This window comes from Stigmatopora argus, chromosome 1, assembly GCF_051989625.1.
Source record: "Stigmatopora argus isolate UIUO_Sarg chromosome 1, RoL_Sarg_1.0, whole genome shotgun sequence".
Lineage (NCBI taxonomy): Eukaryota > Metazoa > Chordata > Actinopteri > Syngnathiformes > Syngnathidae > Stigmatopora > Stigmatopora argus.
In genome coordinates, this window is record NC_135387.1 from 19,682,963 (window position 1) to 19,702,941 (window position 19,979).

General features: G+C 39.7%; 2 protein-coding genes and 1 non-coding gene across 3 annotated transcripts; 2 read left to right on the forward strand and 1 right to left on the reverse strand.

The window, feature by feature from the left end:
- The first annotated feature begins 130 nt into the window (after positions 1-130).
- On the forward strand, positions 131-7,661 carry LOC144079177 (N-chimaerin-like). The gene is made up of 15 exons (XM_077607778.1): positions 131-250; positions 560-654; positions 1,897-1,935; positions 2,038-2,093; positions 2,683-2,714; positions 2,790-2,903; positions 3,677-3,803; positions 3,881-4,042; positions 4,807-4,884; positions 4,958-5,042; positions 5,443-5,616; positions 5,708-5,785; positions 5,850-5,987; positions 6,063-6,168; positions 6,351-7,661. The coding sequence occupies exons 2-15, from the start codon at positions 585-587 to the stop codon at positions 6,520-6,522; spliced, it is 1,431 nt and encodes a 476-aa protein (XP_077463904.1). The 5' UTR covers positions 131-250; positions 560-584; the 3' UTR covers positions 6,523-7,661.
- A 475-nt stretch (positions 7,662-8,136) lies between these two features.
- Positions 8,137-8,209, reverse strand: trnam-cau (transfer RNA methionine (anticodon CAU)). Its single transcript has one exon. It is a non-coding gene; the product is annotated as a tRNA-Met (tRNA).
- A 576-nt stretch (positions 8,210-8,785) lies between these two features.
- Positions 8,786-14,859, forward strand: abtb1 (ankyrin repeat and BTB (POZ) domain containing 1). The gene is made up of 12 exons (XM_077611724.1): positions 8,786-9,042; positions 10,002-10,064; positions 10,451-10,506; positions 10,632-10,776; positions 10,912-11,071; positions 11,674-11,719; positions 11,854-11,970; positions 12,057-12,169; positions 12,699-12,797; positions 12,872-13,039; positions 13,174-13,374; positions 13,494-14,859. Exons 1-12 carry the CDS (start codon positions 8,987-8,989, stop codon positions 13,698-13,700), a joined length of 1,431 nt encoding a protein of 476 aa, XP_077467850.1. The 5' UTR covers positions 8,786-8,986; the 3' UTR covers positions 13,701-14,859.
- The last annotated feature ends 5,120 nt before the right edge of the window (positions 14,860-19,979 follow it).

Here is a 19,979-nt window from a genome sequence, read left to right on the forward strand (position 1 = left end):
TCACATAAAGAGTTAATCGAGTAAATTAATGATGACATAATAATCGTGTGTGCTTTACAAAATTGACCTAAAAATATCCATCCGCATCTCAACTCTCAAAAAAAATATTGGGATACGTATTATACTGTTTTTCGGCTGCTTAACAGGCAACCCCGTTGCCATAGTTACCACACACAGCGGGTTCGGGCGAGACTGTTCACGTGACTCAGCAAGATGGCGACCACATTGTGGAATAGACGCTAGTGTGTGTGTGAGTAATCTATTTCGTTTAATTACCTTACCGTTACATTGGGCCTGCCGGTGTACTGTTGCACATTTAGCGGCCGCATTCTCCCGGGCAACACAACACAAGAAATTAGATTTTTTTTAAAAATCGCAACTATCTGCGAATAATCTTGTCATTTAAACTAATATACCTGCTAGTGTTAGCTTATCGTACAACCTGAACTGCTGCTGTTGGATCATTTGTTGTTTACCCGACTGATTGAATTGCACTTATATGCACGCATATTTCAGCATATTTTTACTCGTTCTTTTTTTAAAAAACGTTCTCTTGCAGGATCTGAAGCGCCAGCGGCATTTGGATGCGATTTTCCTATTGTTTACCGCCCTCCTCATATAATTACAGAATCACGATGGCCCTAAATGTGTTTGGTAAGCAGCATTAAGTTTACCTTTACTGCGTGTCCCGAGTGCATAATTATTTCATTTCGTATATGTTCATCAAATCAAAACATCCACGCCTGACCCATGCATTTATTATTTAGTTGTTGTTGAAACCAATTGCTACGGACCAGTGTAGTGTAACTGTTAAATTAACATGACAATGGTACAATTATTAAATGGAGCTTATTGTATGCAAGATTCAAACTATATTTAAGCAAGCTTGTCTGCTGTGATTGAATCAAAAATACTTTGAACAGCACAGTAGACAATGTGGAGATTGAGTGGCCAAAGTAGACCTCTATTAATAGTGTCATAAGAATTGAAAATAATACCAAAACAGCAATTAAATCCAACACCCACAGGTTTTTGTTTCCTTTTAGAACCCACAGGCTTGCAACAAAGAAAATTTCCATCTTAGAGAAAGATTTCCCCCAATTAAACTTGTGTTCAACATTGGTTCTTTGCAACATGATGCCACCGAAAGTGCCTGAAAATGACACATTTGTACATAAGACATGAATTTGACGTGATCACAGAAACAGGAACGAGATTGATTTTTATAGCCAATGACAATAAATAAATGTGTTCTGTGAATAGGTGACTCACTAAATTGCGACAATTTATTTGTTAGTCACTTGGACCTGTAAAGTTAACCATGCCAAAATGACTATGCCAAAATATTAGTGGACATTTTCTTAATGGTGAGCCTTCTTGGAATTCAATCACTATTTCACAAATGACATACATAAACTGAAGACGATCAAAATGAGTCTGTGGACTATTTGAAGTTTGTCATCTACGTATTTTATTTATTTATTTTTTAATTGAACCGTTTCACAAATGAGCCTATTTGAAATTGGCGATAGTGTGACATCCCACTGTGCCTATTATGCAAATACTGACCCACTTTGTTTTTTCTACCCACCACTTTTGTACACACCAACATCCCTGCTTGCCAATGGCCAATTTGAATGTCGCGTTTACAAATCAGATTCTAAAAGCATTCTGACAATCTACAAATTCTGAATAAAAACTGAGTGCAAAGTTCTTTTGTTCAAAATAAAGCTTATTTGGAAAAATTGAAGATTAAACTGAGAAAACGTACAATTCTAAAAGAAAATATCTTGATTATAAATTTCATGATGTCAGCTAATCTCCTATGTACCAAGTATTTCCCCCCAAAGTGTCACTTATGAGTATGAGAGGAAACTTTACATTTTCTTCCCTCAGATCACGATGAATACAGGCCACCAGTATGGAAGTCCTATTGTAAGTATTTATTACCGTAATGTTGATTTTTTTCCCCCTATTCTGTTACTTAAAAATTGTAATGTCACGTAACTCCCTTAAAACATGGGATTTCTGCCACAGTGTACCAACTCCAGCAGGAGGCGCCCCACCCCCGTCGAGTGACCTGCACATGTGAGGTCAGGTTCCGATTAATTTATGTTGAGAAAAAGCGTTTTGAATATTATCCTTTTTGGGATTTATGTTTGCTGTGTGGTGCTTAAATTTTGGCCAAATCTCAAGGTTGCGCAGTTTATATTTTGGGGGTCGAAGCAATCACTAAATTGGGGACAGTTGAGTTTACCTTGCCTATTTGCTGATGGAAGTGACCACAGTGCTCACTTTTACCAATGAAGAGAAAATGCTTTGCAATAGATTATATTCCCTGACAAAAACTGCTTATACACACAAAGGCTTCACATAATTAGCGACAACCCAATGTCGTGTTCAACGTTTCTTCATAAACGTACTCGTATGTACAACCTATGACCCTTATGTAACGACTATAGCCAGTGTGTTGACGTCAACATTTTTTTGGTTTTTGAGAGCAACAGAACGCTTTGCTCATTTTCTGACTCATTCGATCCTTTGCGCCCCCACAAGTCCGCCAACTCACATGCTGGTGCAGAGAAACGTGTCTTTATCTCTTTATAATTTTACTTTTCCTGGGTGGGTGGAATTCATCTGCTAAACTTTTACTGTTTTTGAAAATGCCTGTTTCTCCTGCAGGTGGACAATCGACCCAAATACTATGGAAGAGAGTAAGGAGCTACATATTCCTAGATTTGTCTCCGGAGAATTATACCATTTACAACAGGGGTGTGCGTTGTGTTCAGGTACCATGGGATGATTTCCAGAGAGGAGGCCGATCAACTATTGAGTCAGGCTGAAGGCAGCTACCTCATTCGAGAGAGTCAGAGACAGCCGGGCACTTATACACTTGCACTGAGGTACATGCATTTCTAAAAGTGTTCCTGTCCATATGTCCAATGCACTATTGATGAATGTGACTCTTCATAACAGACTGAATGTGTTGAAGCCCAATTGGGGCACCAGTTGGTATTGGGTCGGCGTGGTCTATTCATAGCCGTATTCCACCTGCACACGTCCGCTTCCACAGTTCCCCGTGGTTATAATGACCTTCCATAAATACTTCCCGGTGAATGAAAGCTTTGATTTTGGGTTAATGATCTTAGTGTCTATCCAAGGCCTAGAAAAAGATTTGGCCCAGTTTGGCATCTTTGTGTGACAGTTTTAAAAAAAAAATCTTATTAATAGTTGGTGGCACGGTGGAGAGTGGATAGCACGTACGCCTCACAGCTTCAAGATCAAGGGTTCCGTTCTTCCTGTGTGGACTTTGCATGTTCTCCCCGTGCCTGTGTGGGTTTTCTCCGGGTATTCCGGTTTCTTCCCACGTCCCAAAATCGTGCGTGGTAGGTAGAATGATTGAACACTGCAAAATGTCCGTAGGTTGGACTGTGTCCTCATGCCCTAAAACGTTGCCATTTTTAAAAATAAATAGACCTATATCTAATAAGCAACCGTGACCGGACGATTTGCCGAAAGACGTTTCGCCGACGGATGTTTGGCCGACGGACAGTTCGCCGAATGGACGTTTCGCCGCATTAGCAACATTCCTTTCAGTGGAATGGGCATTAAAAAGCTGCTTTCAGAAGTAGGCATATTTTCTTTCTTAAAATGTTTTTCTCATCGCCGCCTCAAGGTTTGGTAGCCAGACGAGAAATTTTCGACTTTACCATGATGGAAAGCATTTTGTCGGAGAGAAGAGGTTCGAGTCCATCCATGATCTGGTTACAGATGGCCTAATCACGCTTTACATTGAAACCAAGGTGAATCCTCAGTTGGCACTATTTCTAAATGGTCGTTGTATAACTCAAAAGCTTTTTTAAAATTGCGACTATTTCAGGCTGCGGAGTACATCGCCAAAATGACAATTAACCCAATCTATGAGCACGTGGGCTACACTACATTGAACCAGGAGACCTCTCTGAAGAAACACTTGCCACACAGCACGGACGCCATCGATGGCCCAGCTCCCATCAAAGATGTTCGTAACACTGAGGAGAGGGTGAGGACTGTGAGAATCATGTGCACTTTGCTGACTGGCGCGTGTCACAAATGAATGGGGGTGCAACAAGACAATCATCTTGTTGACATTCTCTCCGGAGACCAAGACTTGGGGTCTGTAAGAATCACTGCACTCTTATTGGTTCATTCTCTTTGAATGTGACTCGTTCAATCCATCTCACCCTCCCTCTCTCACTTGCTCAGCGTGGAGGCGCATTAGTGCGCACTCAGTCGTGTGAAATGAAGCGTGTGGAGCAAGAGATGTAACAACAGTCCAGTCAGACGGATGGAGATGTTTTGCATGTATTTGTAGAGCCTTAAGCAGATTTTGTGATTTTTATTTATTATTATTTTTCGGCTTACCTGGATCAGGAGGCAAAGAAATTCGACAGCGACCCACAGGGACCCCAATACTGCTTTCATTTGGATTCTTCAACTTCTCTCTTTTGTTGATTTAGCAAAAGTGTTCTCTTGGCTTTAATACTGCGATACATAATGCCGAACGGTGAGGCTCATTTGGTCAAGAGAGGTAAAAAGACAGGGAGGCGAGCTGACAAACGGGCACGTCAAAGGGGTTCTGTGTTTGCTGCCGCTCTTGGTTTAAAAGGCAGCAGTGGCTCACTTCTTCACCTTCCAGTCGCCGGCACTGCCTTGGACCCCAATGTAAAGACACAGAGTCGAGCTGACAGAAGCCCGGTTTTGTCTAAACCCCCATCTCCTGCCTCCGCTTTCTGGAAGCCAATCAAATTTTTTGCCGTTTCACAGCTCACGTCGCTAGTGCGGCGAGCCACGCTGAGGGAGAGTGACATGGTGCCCAAATATGAGAAGGTTCACAACTTTAAGGTGAGACCCCTCCCTGTTGTCATGCTTGCGTGTGCGTTTTGAATGCTTATTCAGCTTTAGTCTCCATCATCAGGTTCATACATTCCGTGGCCCTCACTGGTGCGAATACTGCGCCAACTTCATGTGGGGACTCATCGCTCAAGGAGTCAAGTGTGCAGGTAACACATGAACACAACATGAATTAATTTGAACATTTAGGTTTCAAGCAATTTCCAAGTTATTCTGACATAATTATAGGATAAGACTTAGTATTCTTCAGTTGTTATGTGAAAATTTTAATTTCAAATTTTCCCTGAATACATTTAAATTATCATGTTGGCATACTATCTATCATATTTTCCTGTATTTCCATTTTGAACAAACATTATGGTTTGCCTTGTGTCGCTAGATGCAGCTAGTCGTCAAATTTGAGCCTATCATGACTTGAGTTGCGTGCCAATCCCTGAAAAGAATGACTTGCATTTTATTTGAGTCACGTCGTTTATAGAACTTAGATTCAAGTCTTAGACTCACATCTGTTTCACACACTTGAACAAAAATAAACTTTGTGTGTATCAGACTGCGGGTTGAACGTCCACAAGCAGTGCTCAAAAGTGGTGCCAAATGACTGCCAACCAGACCTGCGCCACGTCAAGAAGGTGTACAGCTGCGATCTTACCACACTGGTCAAAGCACACAACACCAAAAGACCTATGGTTGTCGACATGTGCATTCAAGAAATTGAAGCCAGAGGTGAGTGACGTGGAGAGCTTACTAAGGTGAAAACCCCCTTGTGATCGCGCTGCTGTTTTAACTGTGGGCTGCTACTGCTGCTGCTCTGTAGGTCTCCAGTCGGAGGGTTTATATCGAATATCCGGCTTCAGCGAGCTGGTTGAAGACGTCAAACTGACGTTTGATAGAGGTGAGAATCAATTTTAAAAATATCTGCAATCAGTACTTTCCCTTTCATCGTGTTGCATCCGCAGATGGTGATAGGGCAGATATCTCATCAAGCATATACGAGGACATCAACATCATCACTGGCGCACTCAAGCTCTATTTCAGAGAGCTGCCAATTCCCCTCATCACTTACGATGCCTACCCTCGATTCATAGAGTCTGCAAGTAGGCCCCCCGACATGTAACCTGACGACCTGTTTTAAGGTATTTTTTAAATGCTTTTTCATTTGCTCGCTGCAGAGATCTCTGACCCAGAAAAGCGTCTGGAATCCCTCCACGATGCCCTAAAGTTACTGCCGCCAGCTCACTGTGAGTCGCTGCGGTTCCTCATGGCTCACCTTAAGAGGTAACAATCTGCTACACTTCTGAACGTTGATTTCAGCTGCTTTTAGGAAATATCTTCTAACACAACTTAACCCAGCGATAGGTTTCCCCAAAAGATCACTGTCCGTTCAAAAGAATAAAATAAAAATTCTTACATGCCTTTGGTTTACTTCCCTTTATAAGCCCTTCTCTCGCTTTCCTAAGGGTGACCCAGTGCGAGAAGGAGAACCTCATGACCAGTGAAAACCTGGGAATCGTCTTTGGGCCCACATTGATGAGATCGCCTGACCTCGATGCCATGACAGCCCTCAATGACATTCGCTACCAAAGGCTGGTGGTGGAAATGCTCATTACCAATGAAGATGTGTTGTTCTGAGAGGCAGCTAAGGAGGGAGCCTATTTTTGTCAGTGGATTTGCCCAAAGCAAAGTGAAATTTGAGAAGAAAGATGATAAGAAATGCAAACACTGAGCCATATAATGTATTATCAATTTAGTTTATTGCTCGAGCTTTATCCCAATGAGCTTGAACCTTGCCATGGTGAGCCAAAATTAATAGAAATATTGCAGCAGGGCTTTTATGGTAACCACAATAACAACCACATACTCCCTCAGTTTCCAATTAATTGATTGTATTATGTTAAAAATGAGCATTACTAATTTCACAAGGCTATATTACGTCACCGTAACATGAAGGATTGTGTTCAGTGTTCAATAATAATAATAAAAAAGAAACACCAATAGTAGTGCCATTTGAAGAAGGAGCAAGTAATGTCCAGATGCGTTGTGTTTGTCTTGCTATATATCAGCTATCGCATATAATATGAGTGCTTCCACCCCATTTCTGTCGGGGTGAAGGGAAAATTAACAATTTTTACTTGAATCTTTTCATGAAGTGAATATTTAAGGTTGTGAAAAAAAATGAAATCAAAATACATTGCTGGACTGCCTAAAAATGTGGAGATGTAATATACTGTAATACCATTTTCTAACATTTTGTTTTGGTTTTGGTGTGATTTGAAAATTTGTATCTATATATAGATATATATGTTTACATATATATCTATATATATGTCTGTTTTTGATTACACCATTAAATAACCTCCACCATCTGCTGAAACCGAACCACTTATGAGCCTTTAGTGATCTGTGTCACTTCTTTTATGTCATAAATGTTGTTTTTTTATGTTGTCATGTTATAGATGTAAACTATTTTCTGTATAGTCTGCATGGGAAAATTAAATTATTCCAAATGTTGATAAAAATGACCTTTGTTCTTTTTACAGCACTCATTAATGAACATTGTATCTGTTCTTCACAAGACCAATAACATGTTTTGCAACAAGTGCCTCAATCTGTAAACTGGTGGATGGCGCATATTGAGTAGATTTTGTCAACTGTCATCTTAGGGTCAACCATTGCGTAGTTAAAAAAACCCTGAAGTTTTTAGTATTTGTTAAATAAAAATGATGTTCGTTTAGGCCAGTGATGTATAAAAATAAAATGCCCTTCCATCAGATGGTAAATTACAATAAATTTGTTTCTCTACCTTTGTGCATTCATACACGAGAACAGGTCTTGAATTCCTGGACCTAATCAGCTTTGTGTAAAATTAACAGGCCCAGATTTTCAACTGAGTAAACCAAATTAGAGAGTAAATTGTGATGAAATCATTAATTAAGTTGTTAAATTATGACATCTTGGTTTGGCATTCTACCATGAGATTTACCTGATGTAATCTGGATATTTTGGCTCAAAGTTGACCCTTATAATGTGCTCTCCAACTGTGTTTTCAGTATTAAATATTTATCATAGCTATAACATATTGAGTTTAAGGCTAGAGAAGACTTGTAAACTGAGTGATCTCCATTGAAATAATCTTAACTCGCAGAATTTATTAGGTATTTGCAAACTGTTTACAAGAAACCAGATTAGTGCCTCTTTCCTCGGGATGTTGGAAAGAGAAAAAAACAACACACTTTGCTAAAAATCTGCCCCGTGTGAGGCTCGAACTCACGACCTTCAGATTATGAGACTGACGCGCTGCCTACTGCGCCAACGAGGCAGGTGATCTGATGAGCTCCAATTGTGCTATTTATAGAAAGGTCATCAAACAATTTCTATACAACATGATTTGGGGAATGTATATATTACAATATTACTATTCAATAATGGACAACATTCAAATATACACTCTAAATACATGTAGTATTTTCACTTTGATTTAAAATGTTATAAGGAAAAGTTTTGTTTTGCCAGAAGTACGTTTTTGCTTGATGATATTAATACACACAAAGACCGCATTAAATGAAATAAAATACATAATACAACACCAAATAGCGATCAAATGCACAGAGATACTGTTATTCTATGTAAACTTTGCACATTTCCAGAAAAACAGGCCATACTGACAAACGTAAATCGGTGCGTTCAAATGCATCACGTAATTTGAAAGAGGTATTTCCACAGGTCGAATCCATAATGCCCTAGGGCAATTTAAATCGCAGTGCAATAATTTCCCCTGAAACCAAAAATATAATTTCAAACATTTTCCTCGACAAACGAAGTGTACAAACACTTTGGGGTCGGAAATAGCCTTCTCTTCGGCATTCTTAAGACAACGAAGGCAACGCCACACGTCACGTGACTCCAGAACCCCTTCCACCAAAACATTACCGAGCAAAAAGCACTCGTCAACAAGCCATCGTCGATCTAAACACAGCGACCACCTCACCCAAGTTCGGAGCCGACAAACTCTCAAACCTCAGCAACTTATCGCCTACCTGTCCAGCAGACAGGCCGACTCAATGCATTTCAGAGGACCGAAAACACCGAGGGCATCATGGACGTCCAAGATTTATTTAGTAGTTGCAGAAAGGGCGACATTAGTAGAGTCAGGTAACCATGATCTGTTTACATTTGTGCCTTTTGACGGTGCTCTTTAAAAAAAATGCATTGGAATATGTCTTACAGTTGCTGCTTTAGCGAAACGAGGATTGTTATATTTAGCAAGCATGAGTTTGTTGGAATTAGATGATCGGGCAGGTCATTTTACACATGCAACCTTGGGTTGGTCGATTATGCCAGCGAGATATTTGACGTCATTGCATGACTGCAAAACTAGGACACGTGTGATATTCTGATCAAATACCAAAGTCAAAATAAAGGCAAACACATCCACCGTGCAAACAGAGTGATCAAGAATTGTGCAAAAAAACAAACAAATGGCCCACTCAAGCCAGTCAAATGTCGACTTAACGCTCCTGATGGCGATGAACGTCCAAGCAAGCGTCCAGTCAAAATGGATTGGACGCCTCTCGTTGTAAATGGCAATAAAACGTCATCTTTCACCCTTCTCGTTCATTCAAATTAATTGGACGTGGTATATATGTAAAATGTTCCTAATGAGTAAAATGTGATAATATAATCAGGTTACTCCGGTTTCCTCCCACATTCTAAAGACATGGTAGGCTGATTGGACACTCTAAATTGCCCCTAGGTATGGGTGTGAGTGTTCATGGTTGTCCGTCTCCTTGTGCCCTGCAATTGGCTGGCCACCGATTCAGGGTGTCCCCCGCCTATGGCCTGGAGTCGGCTGGGATAGGCTCCAGCACCCCCCGCGACCCTAATGAGGATAAAGCGGTTCAGAAAAATGAATGAATGAAAAAAATATAATCAGGTTTGAGAGTTATGTAGTTTTTTGAATTATTGAATGAAGAAAAAATGTTAATTTCATTCAGATGAATAACATTGCTCTAGCAAAATTTGAAGCTTGGAGTGGCCGCTTATATTTTGTTCTTCCCCCACTCATATTTGGTCATTATGTTATTACGAGTCTATTTGTTTTTGTCTCCTAGATTCCTCGTTGAAGAGCGAGATGTGGACCTCAATGTGAGAGATAAATGGGATAGCAGCCCCTTGTAAGTACTCTCTGGCAGGAGTGGCGAACATGTGGCTGTTGAGCCGCATGCGGCTCCCGGCCAAAATGAATGCGGTTCTTTGCTTCTTATGATAATTTGTATATACTGTGGCTCTTTCCCTCGTTTGATGTTTTTCTTATTTTTATTCTCTCTTAAAACACTTCAAATTCATTAGGTCCCATTCAAAACAAATGATAAATTATATTTAAAAAATAATTTGGCAGATTGGATTTTTTATGCTGCTTCTGATGCAAGTTGTGACTCTTTGGCTCTCACAGTTTCAAATTTTGTCTCTTTGTGTCTAACTTGTTCGCCACCCCTGCTCTATGGTCAAAACTTTATGGTTCACTTAAGAGTGTCAATTATTGACCTTTCTTATTTGCTAGATATTATGCATGTCTCTGTGGCCACGAGGAGCTTGTCCAGTACCTGCTGGCAAGTGGTAAGGATAGGACTTTATTACTATTACCTGAAAAAGAAAACAAAACCTTGAAATTTCACATCACCTTGCCAGACATGGCATTTGAAGAATCGCATCTTCTTTTCACTTTACTACTTGCTGTGTAGGTGCCAAATGTGAGGCCAACACATTTGACGGCGAGCGGTGCCTGTACGGCTCACTGAACGACTCCATCCGACGCCTGCTGAAAGAGTACAAATGTGTCAGTGTTCGCGCCATGAAGAGGGACGATTTTAACTATTTCCTGCACGTGTAAGTGTAGGCACTTGATGGACAAAGCTTTGAAACCATTTATCTTGGTCTTTTTTTTTTTTTTTTTAATATCCCAAAAATCCAGGTATTTGAACAGGGGTGTTTAGACTTTTCTACCATCTGTTCTCTCCACAGGTTGCTGGAGCAAGGACTGTACAGTGACATCACCTTCCTCGTTCACGGGCAAATGTTCACGGCTCACCGATGTGTGCTCGGTGCACTCTCAGAGTATTTCACTGAAATGTTGGCAAGCAAATGGAAGAACAAAACCTTGATCCATCTCAAACATCCCCTGGTAGGTCCTCTTGGTGGACTCATTGCTGCGTCTTGCGCACTGTTGAGGTTATCCTTAAGTATTTCCAAATTCACAATAAAAGAGGCATCTGAAGTCACATCTTTGTTTAATTCTTGCAAGAAGAGAATACATCCATCCGCGCCTCCGGTCAGGATTATTCTAACAACTCGAGGTCTCTCTCGCTAATTTATTCATAAGATTTTAACGCCATGCCCCACAGAAGTCTAAACAACTTTAGAGTCTCATAACAATTCATCACAGTCATCAAAACAATTGTAGGTCTGTCGAATCTTCCCAAGAGCGCTTGTTGTGAAACCATCTTCCGACGCCGAAACAGTTCCACAGTTCCCAAGAGCGTTTGTTGTGAACCCTCTTCATGCCCAAGGCCATTCCCAGTCCTTTTGATGCGAACCACAGTCCTTACTTTTGCAAGAGATGCATTAAAATGCCCTTTGTATTAATGTCAATAACTCTTCGTTGCAAGTACATATAATATAATAATATTGATACACATCTATAATAATGATAAACCTAACATGTACTCTGGTATGATATAATCATAGAGGATGTGGTGGTAACATTCATATTTTACTTGATTTCAGATCAACCCTGCAGCCTTCGGAGCCATTCTGCAGTATTTATATACAGGTGAGTATATCTAACAGCTCCTAATCCTCCGGGGGATGATAACAATAAGTGATTCCATGCAGTGATCTAATCTTCGCAATCAATGCATTTGATTATCACTTTCATGAAAATAAAATTGTGGTCCGATGTTCCAGGACGTATGGATATTGATGTGAGCCTTGTGGATGACTGCAGAAGACTTGCAAAGCAGTGTAAAATGACAGAGCTTATTGAGGAACTGCAGATCAAGTGTAAACAGGTGTACGACTTCGGTAAGAACTTGTTTTAGGGCTAGACTGCACCTCACAATTTCATGGATTGAATCTTCTTTTATTACTGTTATTTTTTGCTACCCAAGTTTCCAACAAGCCAGGCATTTGTGTGAAGGTTCTCAGTCTGGATCCGCACAGCTGCCAACTCCAGGAGGACATGGCCCAGTTGGCAGACTGTGCCCTGCCCCCTCAGCTCAGAGTAAGAATTTCCTTTCATTGAGAATTGCTGCAGCTAGATGAAGAGAGCAATAAACAATTCATATTTTCTAATGTTATTCCTTGAAAGCCTTACTCCGAATTTAAAAGTCAAAATACATGTGAAGGGGTGTCTTTTTTATTATTTTTTGTAATTTCACCACTTTTAAAGTCGAAAAAAACAGATTTTTTTGACAACATTCTTATGCAGTTGATAATCAATGAGTATATATTCCAGAAGAGTCAAATGCCAAAAAAAGAAGATTAATGCAGCTCTAGACGTAGTATCTCAGCTCTTGTCACCGGCAGTTTCCATATTTTAGCTCACAGGTTAGTGGAGAGCCAGATGCACCCATCAAAAGAGCCACATGTGGCTCCTGAGCCATAGGTTCTCGACCCCTGATATAGAGTAAGGGTTTTAAGTGTTTGCCTGTATTTTACAGCCAATCGGGCCATTTGCTTCTGTTGATGTAACTTGTTTTATTGGTTCAGTTCATCAAGGTGCCATTTGGTTTTCTCTTTTTTCACCTTAGGTCGGATATGGAGTTCTTCCCTTCAACAGAGTGGACCACTTGCCCACCTATCCTGATGTCTGCTTTAGAGTGGATGGCTACGACTTCTTGTGTCACAAGGTTTAAAGCATTCTTCTCATTCCACACATTTTCACACTAACTGAGAGTGTTATTGCCTATGTGTCTTTCACCAGGCGTTTTTCTGTGGACGAAGTGATTACTTTAAGGCTTTAGTGGAGGACCACTTCAGTGAGGGAGAGCAGCTTCAGTCCCAGCCCAGCACACCGTTAATAACTTTGCATAACATCTCTCATCAGATTTTCATCCACATCATGTACTATATCTACAGTGATGACACACAGGTTTGGGAAATGTTGTTTTATTTAGTCCTGGTGGTGCTCTTAGAGTCCACACGAGATTAAAACGTCAACTTTAATCATGCTTCTTGAGTCTTGATAGTTATTGTGACAACCCACCGGTTCTTCCTCATGTTCAGCTGACACGGGAAAACGTGTTTGATGTCCTGTGTGTGGCCGACATGTACCTGCTGCCTGGCCTGAAACGACTCTGTGGGAAGACCCTTGCCAAGAGTATTTCTGAAGATAACGTTCTGTGCCTCTGGAAGACGGCCAAGCTTTTCCGGCTTTCGCGGCTGGAGGATCAATGCATAGAGTTTATGGCCAAAATAATTGAGCGGGTGGGTTATTTTGTGCGTCTATATTCAACCATTTCCACTGCTATTTTATTGCTTCTGGTTGAAGCACCTTTCCCTCATGGAAAACTTTCACCTCTTTTATTTTTGTGTGTTCATCGCAGTTGGTGCAAAATGAGGAATTTGCTGAGATGGTCAAAGAAGATGCCGCCTTGCTGGAAAAGCGCCACGAGACCGACTCCGTGCCCCTGATAGACGACATCCGTTTCCACATTGCCAGCAACGTTCAGACGTACAGCGCCATCGAGGAGGCCAATCAGAAACTGGATGCATTGGAAGAGCTGCTCTTTAGCATTGATATTGACTGTTGAAGACTTCTTGAGGTGCAATCTGAGTGGGAAATGACCTTTCTTTCCCTCATTTATGCTTATTTTATGTACCATATCTTGTTAACATGTATGGAACCTGTTTTTAGTTTGAAAGGTTACTGAGAATATTGCATATAATATTCGACATGCCATCTTATCATGTACAGCGGAGATAAGAAAAAAAAGGATACATACCCCTGCCTAAAAAAAAATCAATTTTTTTGACCATTATTGAGACCTATACGTTCTACAACTCAGTTCATAAGATCAATAAGGTAAATTAGCAATTCGTGGCTCCATGAGTTTTTGCATTGAAATTCATGTTAAATGGAAGTCAGCACCTTCGTTTCAAGTCCAGATGTTCTTGTAGGCTTTCCTTCTCATTTATTTTATATCTACTATTTCTGCTATTTAAAAAAATCCTTTGACATAGGCTCCAAATTCAGTTTAAGAAAGGGTTCAATCTTGGTTTCGTTTGGATCATAGCAATTTAGCACATAATTGAGAGCGTTAAGTGAGCTGTTTTTTTTCTATGTAAAGTAAAGAATTCTGTCCTCACTGACCAGTTTTCTTCCATGCTTTTCAACAGTTTTGAAAAACAAACAAACAAACAAACAAAAACATTTCTTGTTATTGCCACCCTTGTTTTTTACTTTCTCGTTCCACTTTGAGGCGTGATAGGTGTGCTGACTTAGACTAAACAGAAGTTTAAAAGTGATTGATTCATTCTAAAACCTTTTATTTTTTGTTTTGTACAGATCATAGGATACTTTACTTATGGAAAGTATATTTATCTTGGTCATAATGCTCATATCTAAAAAACAAACAAACTGGTATTTGAAACGGGATGTTCAGACTTTTTAGTAGAATATCTGCTGTAATCACATCTGATTTATTTTTGGTTAAAAGCTGACTTTAGTTCATTCTCCAAATAATTCAGCAACATCACTATTACTAACTTCCATTGCCCCCTTTTACTACTTAAATCTACCCATTTATGCATTTTTCAAATATTTTAATTGTCAGATTTTGTATTAGGTATGACTTAATACTATTCCTGCTGCATGTTATGAAATATCGTTGACAGTGTTTATTAGAGAAGACAATTGACAAAATTTTATGTAATAAGAAAATAAATAGTGTGTTCTTGATTGTGAGGAAATATTGCATACTACTATATCTCGTGAGTTCATAATTGCACCCCTAGATGGTACTGTTTTCTATCTTTTGGAAATGACCATTTTCAACCTACTGCTCCCGTCCACTTTCTCACACAAATTACTACATTTATCTTGCTCACCAAGTATTTAGTATGGCAATTTCCTTCCCATGTTCAAATAATACCATTATAGTTTATTACATTTTCCCATATAAAAACATTCTAGCTCTGTATTTGGAGTAGATTGAAGTTATCAGAGTGATGGGAATGGCCATGTTCTTTGTAGGATTTTTCTTTTTCTTTTAAATGTAGTTTTAACCAAATGACTGAGCATAGTTACCATTCTAACATGTAAATGCAGGGCCACTAAAAAGGTTAGTGAACAAAACCTTTGGCTTTAATCCACAGTCTCCTGAATGCTGACAAGGTCCTTGGTACTAGAATAAACAGCACCGTTATTAATTACCCCAACAAGCTTTTGTGCAAATGTTTTATTGTTGCCAAGCAACCAAGATGGCTGTAGTCATAGGTCAGAGGACATTGTCCTTGTCACATTTTATTTTAGATATCAAAGAAATGTTCTGTTCTACGATGGCTCGTTAACACGTACTCTCATTGTGTAACATTTGACTGTACACCTTGTTCACTTATCTCCATATAGTGTGATGATAGATTTAGAGTAGTATGTTCGTTTCACTTCCTATACTATAATCTTATCCGCATTCTTCATGATCCCAAACACTCCTTTGTTAAACAATGAATTACCTTTCTCCTTGCTAGAATTATTTACCGCCACGCACGTACATCACCAATACAAAGACACAATAGAAATAAAGACAAAGTCTTTTACGTTCAAGACACTTGTATATATTTCAACTACAATGTGATGCAACTGTTCCCCGATTGCCAAGATCTGACTCCGATTTCTCTTCCATGTCCACTAGTGTCCTGATTAATATTTAGAGGGGACAATTTCCATGTTTTTTTCCATGTCCACTAGTGTCCTGATTAATATTTAGAAGGGACAATTTCCATGTGTTTTTTGGAGGAAAAAAACAACTTGAAGAGGGCAGCGGGGTATGAAATCTCTTGGCTCTTGACTCATGCCTCTGCGTGACTCACAGTGGCTTCGCAGTGACATCTGTCTACTCGTATATGTGAGTCTGCAAGGAAACCATTTCATGTGAACTAGCTCATTTTTGCAATATATACTAATGTAGCTCAACTCTGTTTTTTTTCCTTCGACTGCCCATAATTTGAGACAAATGTCCCTTCAACGGTACAATGGTTTGCCCTTTAATGTAGCCCAAAAAATGGAATCATAGACACTTGGAAAATGCACCTCTTATTCTCAGAACTCTCCACACAAATACAATTGATAAACAAAACCACAACATACTATGCTGCATCCTTTTTACGTTACATCTGGATAAAGCATTTTCACAGGCACTCTTGTAGTATTTGTATTTAGGTCCAGTATACTGTTAGACGTTAAGTTTTAGCATCTGACTCCAACGCCTAAAACTATGTCTTATCTCGTCTAACAATGTAGCGTATTCAGCATCGGAGGTGACAGACCAGGGTTTAACGGGTTAATCCACAGATGATTTATTCTTGACAAATTGATCTACAGAGCTCTGGGTCTTTTTTGCAAACCGATGGACAAACCATTCATATTCCATTCGCCCTTTTGACCCGTAAAATGTAAATTTCCTTTCAACGTACAAAATTGTTTCTCCAACTCCCGTCTAGTTTTAGGTTGTCTTTTACTTTGAACCCCACTCAGAACCTGTGCTTCTACATCTCTGTACAGACTCATCAATTCATTCCATTCTCCGTCGGCATCCTTATCTTTCTCAGCATTCCTTCCAACACACCCATACACATTTTCACATTCTCTCTCAAGCTCTCCTTCCATTTTCACCAATTCAGTCGTCACAAATCACCGGATAAATTTAGAATTTTAGTATATTCAATTCTAGGAATTTGGAATTTTATTATAATCAATTTTAGGAATCAAACATCTGTGGACCCAGTCGTTTCCCTGCTGAAGACGTCTTTTAATACGACCGTTTAGGAATCCCAGATTCCCCTTTTTATTTTTTAATACGACTGTTTAGGAATCCCAGATTCCCTTATTTTAATAAGACCGTTTAGGAATCCCAGATACCCTTATTTTGATACGACCGTTTAGGAATCCCAGATTCCCTTATTTTAATATGACCGTTTAGGAATCCCAGATTCCCTTATTTTACTCGTCAGTAAAAACACTTAATCATACTTGTTATCGTGAAATCCCTGATTTAATATATAATCACGAAAATTTTCCCTGAACAAATACTCATATTATATAAATCAAATTTCTACTGTGACTTCTCTATAATTTAAAAAATCCAATAGCAGAATTTTGACAGTAAAGTAACAGGTAGTCTGCTTACCTTTTAGTTGATTTCAGGCGCCTGTTAGACAAGTCATCAGAGAAAGATGCCGGGTGTCCCAGACTCATAGTCTTCGATACATACATATAAGAATACTACTACATTAGAAAGGTAACTAAATTACTCATGAGCTACATTTTGGGCATTCAAAGTTGATAGGTTTATTATTAATACACTTTAATCAAAACAGGGAGACATCATTAACATACACTGGCTACAACTTGCAAGGAAAATCACTCCCAACTCGCCCTTATCCAGGATGATTCTAAAGAAACGGAATCTTCCTCTGTCAATTTAGTCGGCGCATAATCAAAACATTTGAGGTAATCTGATTCAAACAACTGCATAAGCTAACCGAATAACACCATTAAGGTCAAAAAACAACTGCTCATATTAGATCGGAACCAAAAACACCTGCGTAAGAATTTGCACAAGTAAGCATACAAGTTGACCCGAGCGGATCGGAAACCAAAACAACTGCGTAAGAATTTGCACGAATGAGCATAATAATTTCTTTATAAGGTAAACAGAGCGACCATATTTTTTAAACAATAATGTGAGTATTTTCGGAAGTTGATTCGATTATCGCCATCTGCCAGAATCCAAGTCAAAGCAATTTAAGAGTCCCTTGTAGATCTTCATTGCCAACTCAGATCAACAGTCTAGGCCTGGAACATGGTGTCCTGTTCAGTCAATAGTCCTGAAAACAATTAACTGGCCTCGAAAGCAGCTGTGGGGGGAAAGTGTCCTCGAGCTTACTCGGTCCCAACATAAAGCACAAATTAATTTATAGCTTCATTACCTATTAAATGCTTAATGAACATATAGTAACATCCCAGAATAAACCCAACAAAAGTACATAGGCATTGTGAATGGTGTTTATTTTTGAATGGACTTTAAATATCAAAAACTAATTTTCAAGGATGATCTGTGTTTTGGGTGCAAGGCCATATTAGTAGTTACTTCGAGACAGTATTTGTCCTAAGAGATAGAGGATGCAAACCAAAGTCACGCGCTGTTTGCATTTCCGCTGAAATCCTAGGTAGTTCGTCAGGGGATTAGTACTTGAGAGAGAGAGTGGTAAACCTGTACTTAGCCAGACACTGACCTGCAAAGCTACCTTAGCACGTATTTTCCATGTTCATCAATTAAGTTTCCTTATAAGGTAAAGGTGCACTGGTGAAATGTGCGAACGTCTTACTTTGGGGATAACTAAACAAGCAACGGAGGAAGTCCTTTACATTTCATTGGAGCCATTTATAAGACATGTGCCGGTGTTGTGTTGCGTTGTCCAGGGCAGCTGTTATGTAAGAAGTGGAACGCTATGGACCACACACATACCCCTTTGGAAGAAGGTTGCCGCCAAGACGATCTCTTTATAGGATTGTCTTGAAGACGCAAGAGCTGGAGAGACAGTTGCTGTCACAAGTATTGCTTGCGCTCAAAACAACTACAATTTTCAGAAAATGCCACCAAAGCCATTTAAAAAATAAATAAAATAAACACATCCAATACATCACCTTGTACCATCTTGAACTAAGCTTTAGTGCAGTGTGAATCTGCGCCAAGCTTTTTTCATTTCTGATGTTGTTTAATCACTTGCACACTTACAAAAGGATCATGACAATTTTTGGTGGTGTTCGTAGGTGAGTTCGCCAAAATGATTGGGTTGCATTGTTCAAAATCTGAACGATCAGCCATGTTCTGAAATGTTATTAGATCAGTTGTGGATCTTTGAATACATGTTCTTGAAAGTAACCTTTTTTTGGGTGGAAATCACTGCTGTAACTTGGACTCACCACGACTCTTACTGTATCTCCCACCAACTTGAGTTTGAGACCCCTGTTTTCGCCCCTTTTTTGCCATCTTGATACTCCAGCTTATGAAGCAGGAATTGTTTATCTTCCTGCTCAGCATGGAAGCAGCTCCTGGAAGTGTGTGTGATAGGCCGACGCTTACACTTAACATAGCCACAGTAATAAGGGATTAAGTCTCACATGCGCCCTCCAAGTATTAGCTGTCAGGACGCAGACAAGTCAGTGAGCAGTGGTCATATCAGCAGGCTCTCTGGTAAATAAACGCAAGCCATACACATGTAGGCAACATTGACATGTTTGTTACCTTGGGCTTCAGTTTAGCTGAAACTGTCCTGGAAAATATTCATCCAGAACATGTACAATGAGATAAACAACCATTTAAGCTTACACTCATACCTAAGGTTAATTTAGAATGTTCAACCAGCCTACCATCAATGTTTTTGAATTTCGGACAATACCGGAGTACCATCAGAAAACCCACGCAACTATGGGAGAACATGCAAACTTCACAAAGGAAGGCTGGAAGCCGCCGGGGATACAATTCTTCATCTCAGAACTGTCAGGCGGACATGCCAACCACATCTCTGTTTTGAAGAAATGTTGCAATGAGTGTCAGGAATTAACGTGAGTCTTGTTTTTAGAAAACATTTCCCCCCACATCTTTATTGGCCCATCTTTATTTTGTATGGTTTGAGATAAAGCTGGACCTGCGTTCTGCATGTGAGCAAGGATTACAATGTACCCACGTGACTGCTCTAACCTCAGACAGAATTTAACACTAGGCAGGACAAGCCTCTCCCATTGAAATGCGTATAAGAGGAAAGTTTGTAGCAATAAGTATGTACTCTACAAGGATGATGACACATTT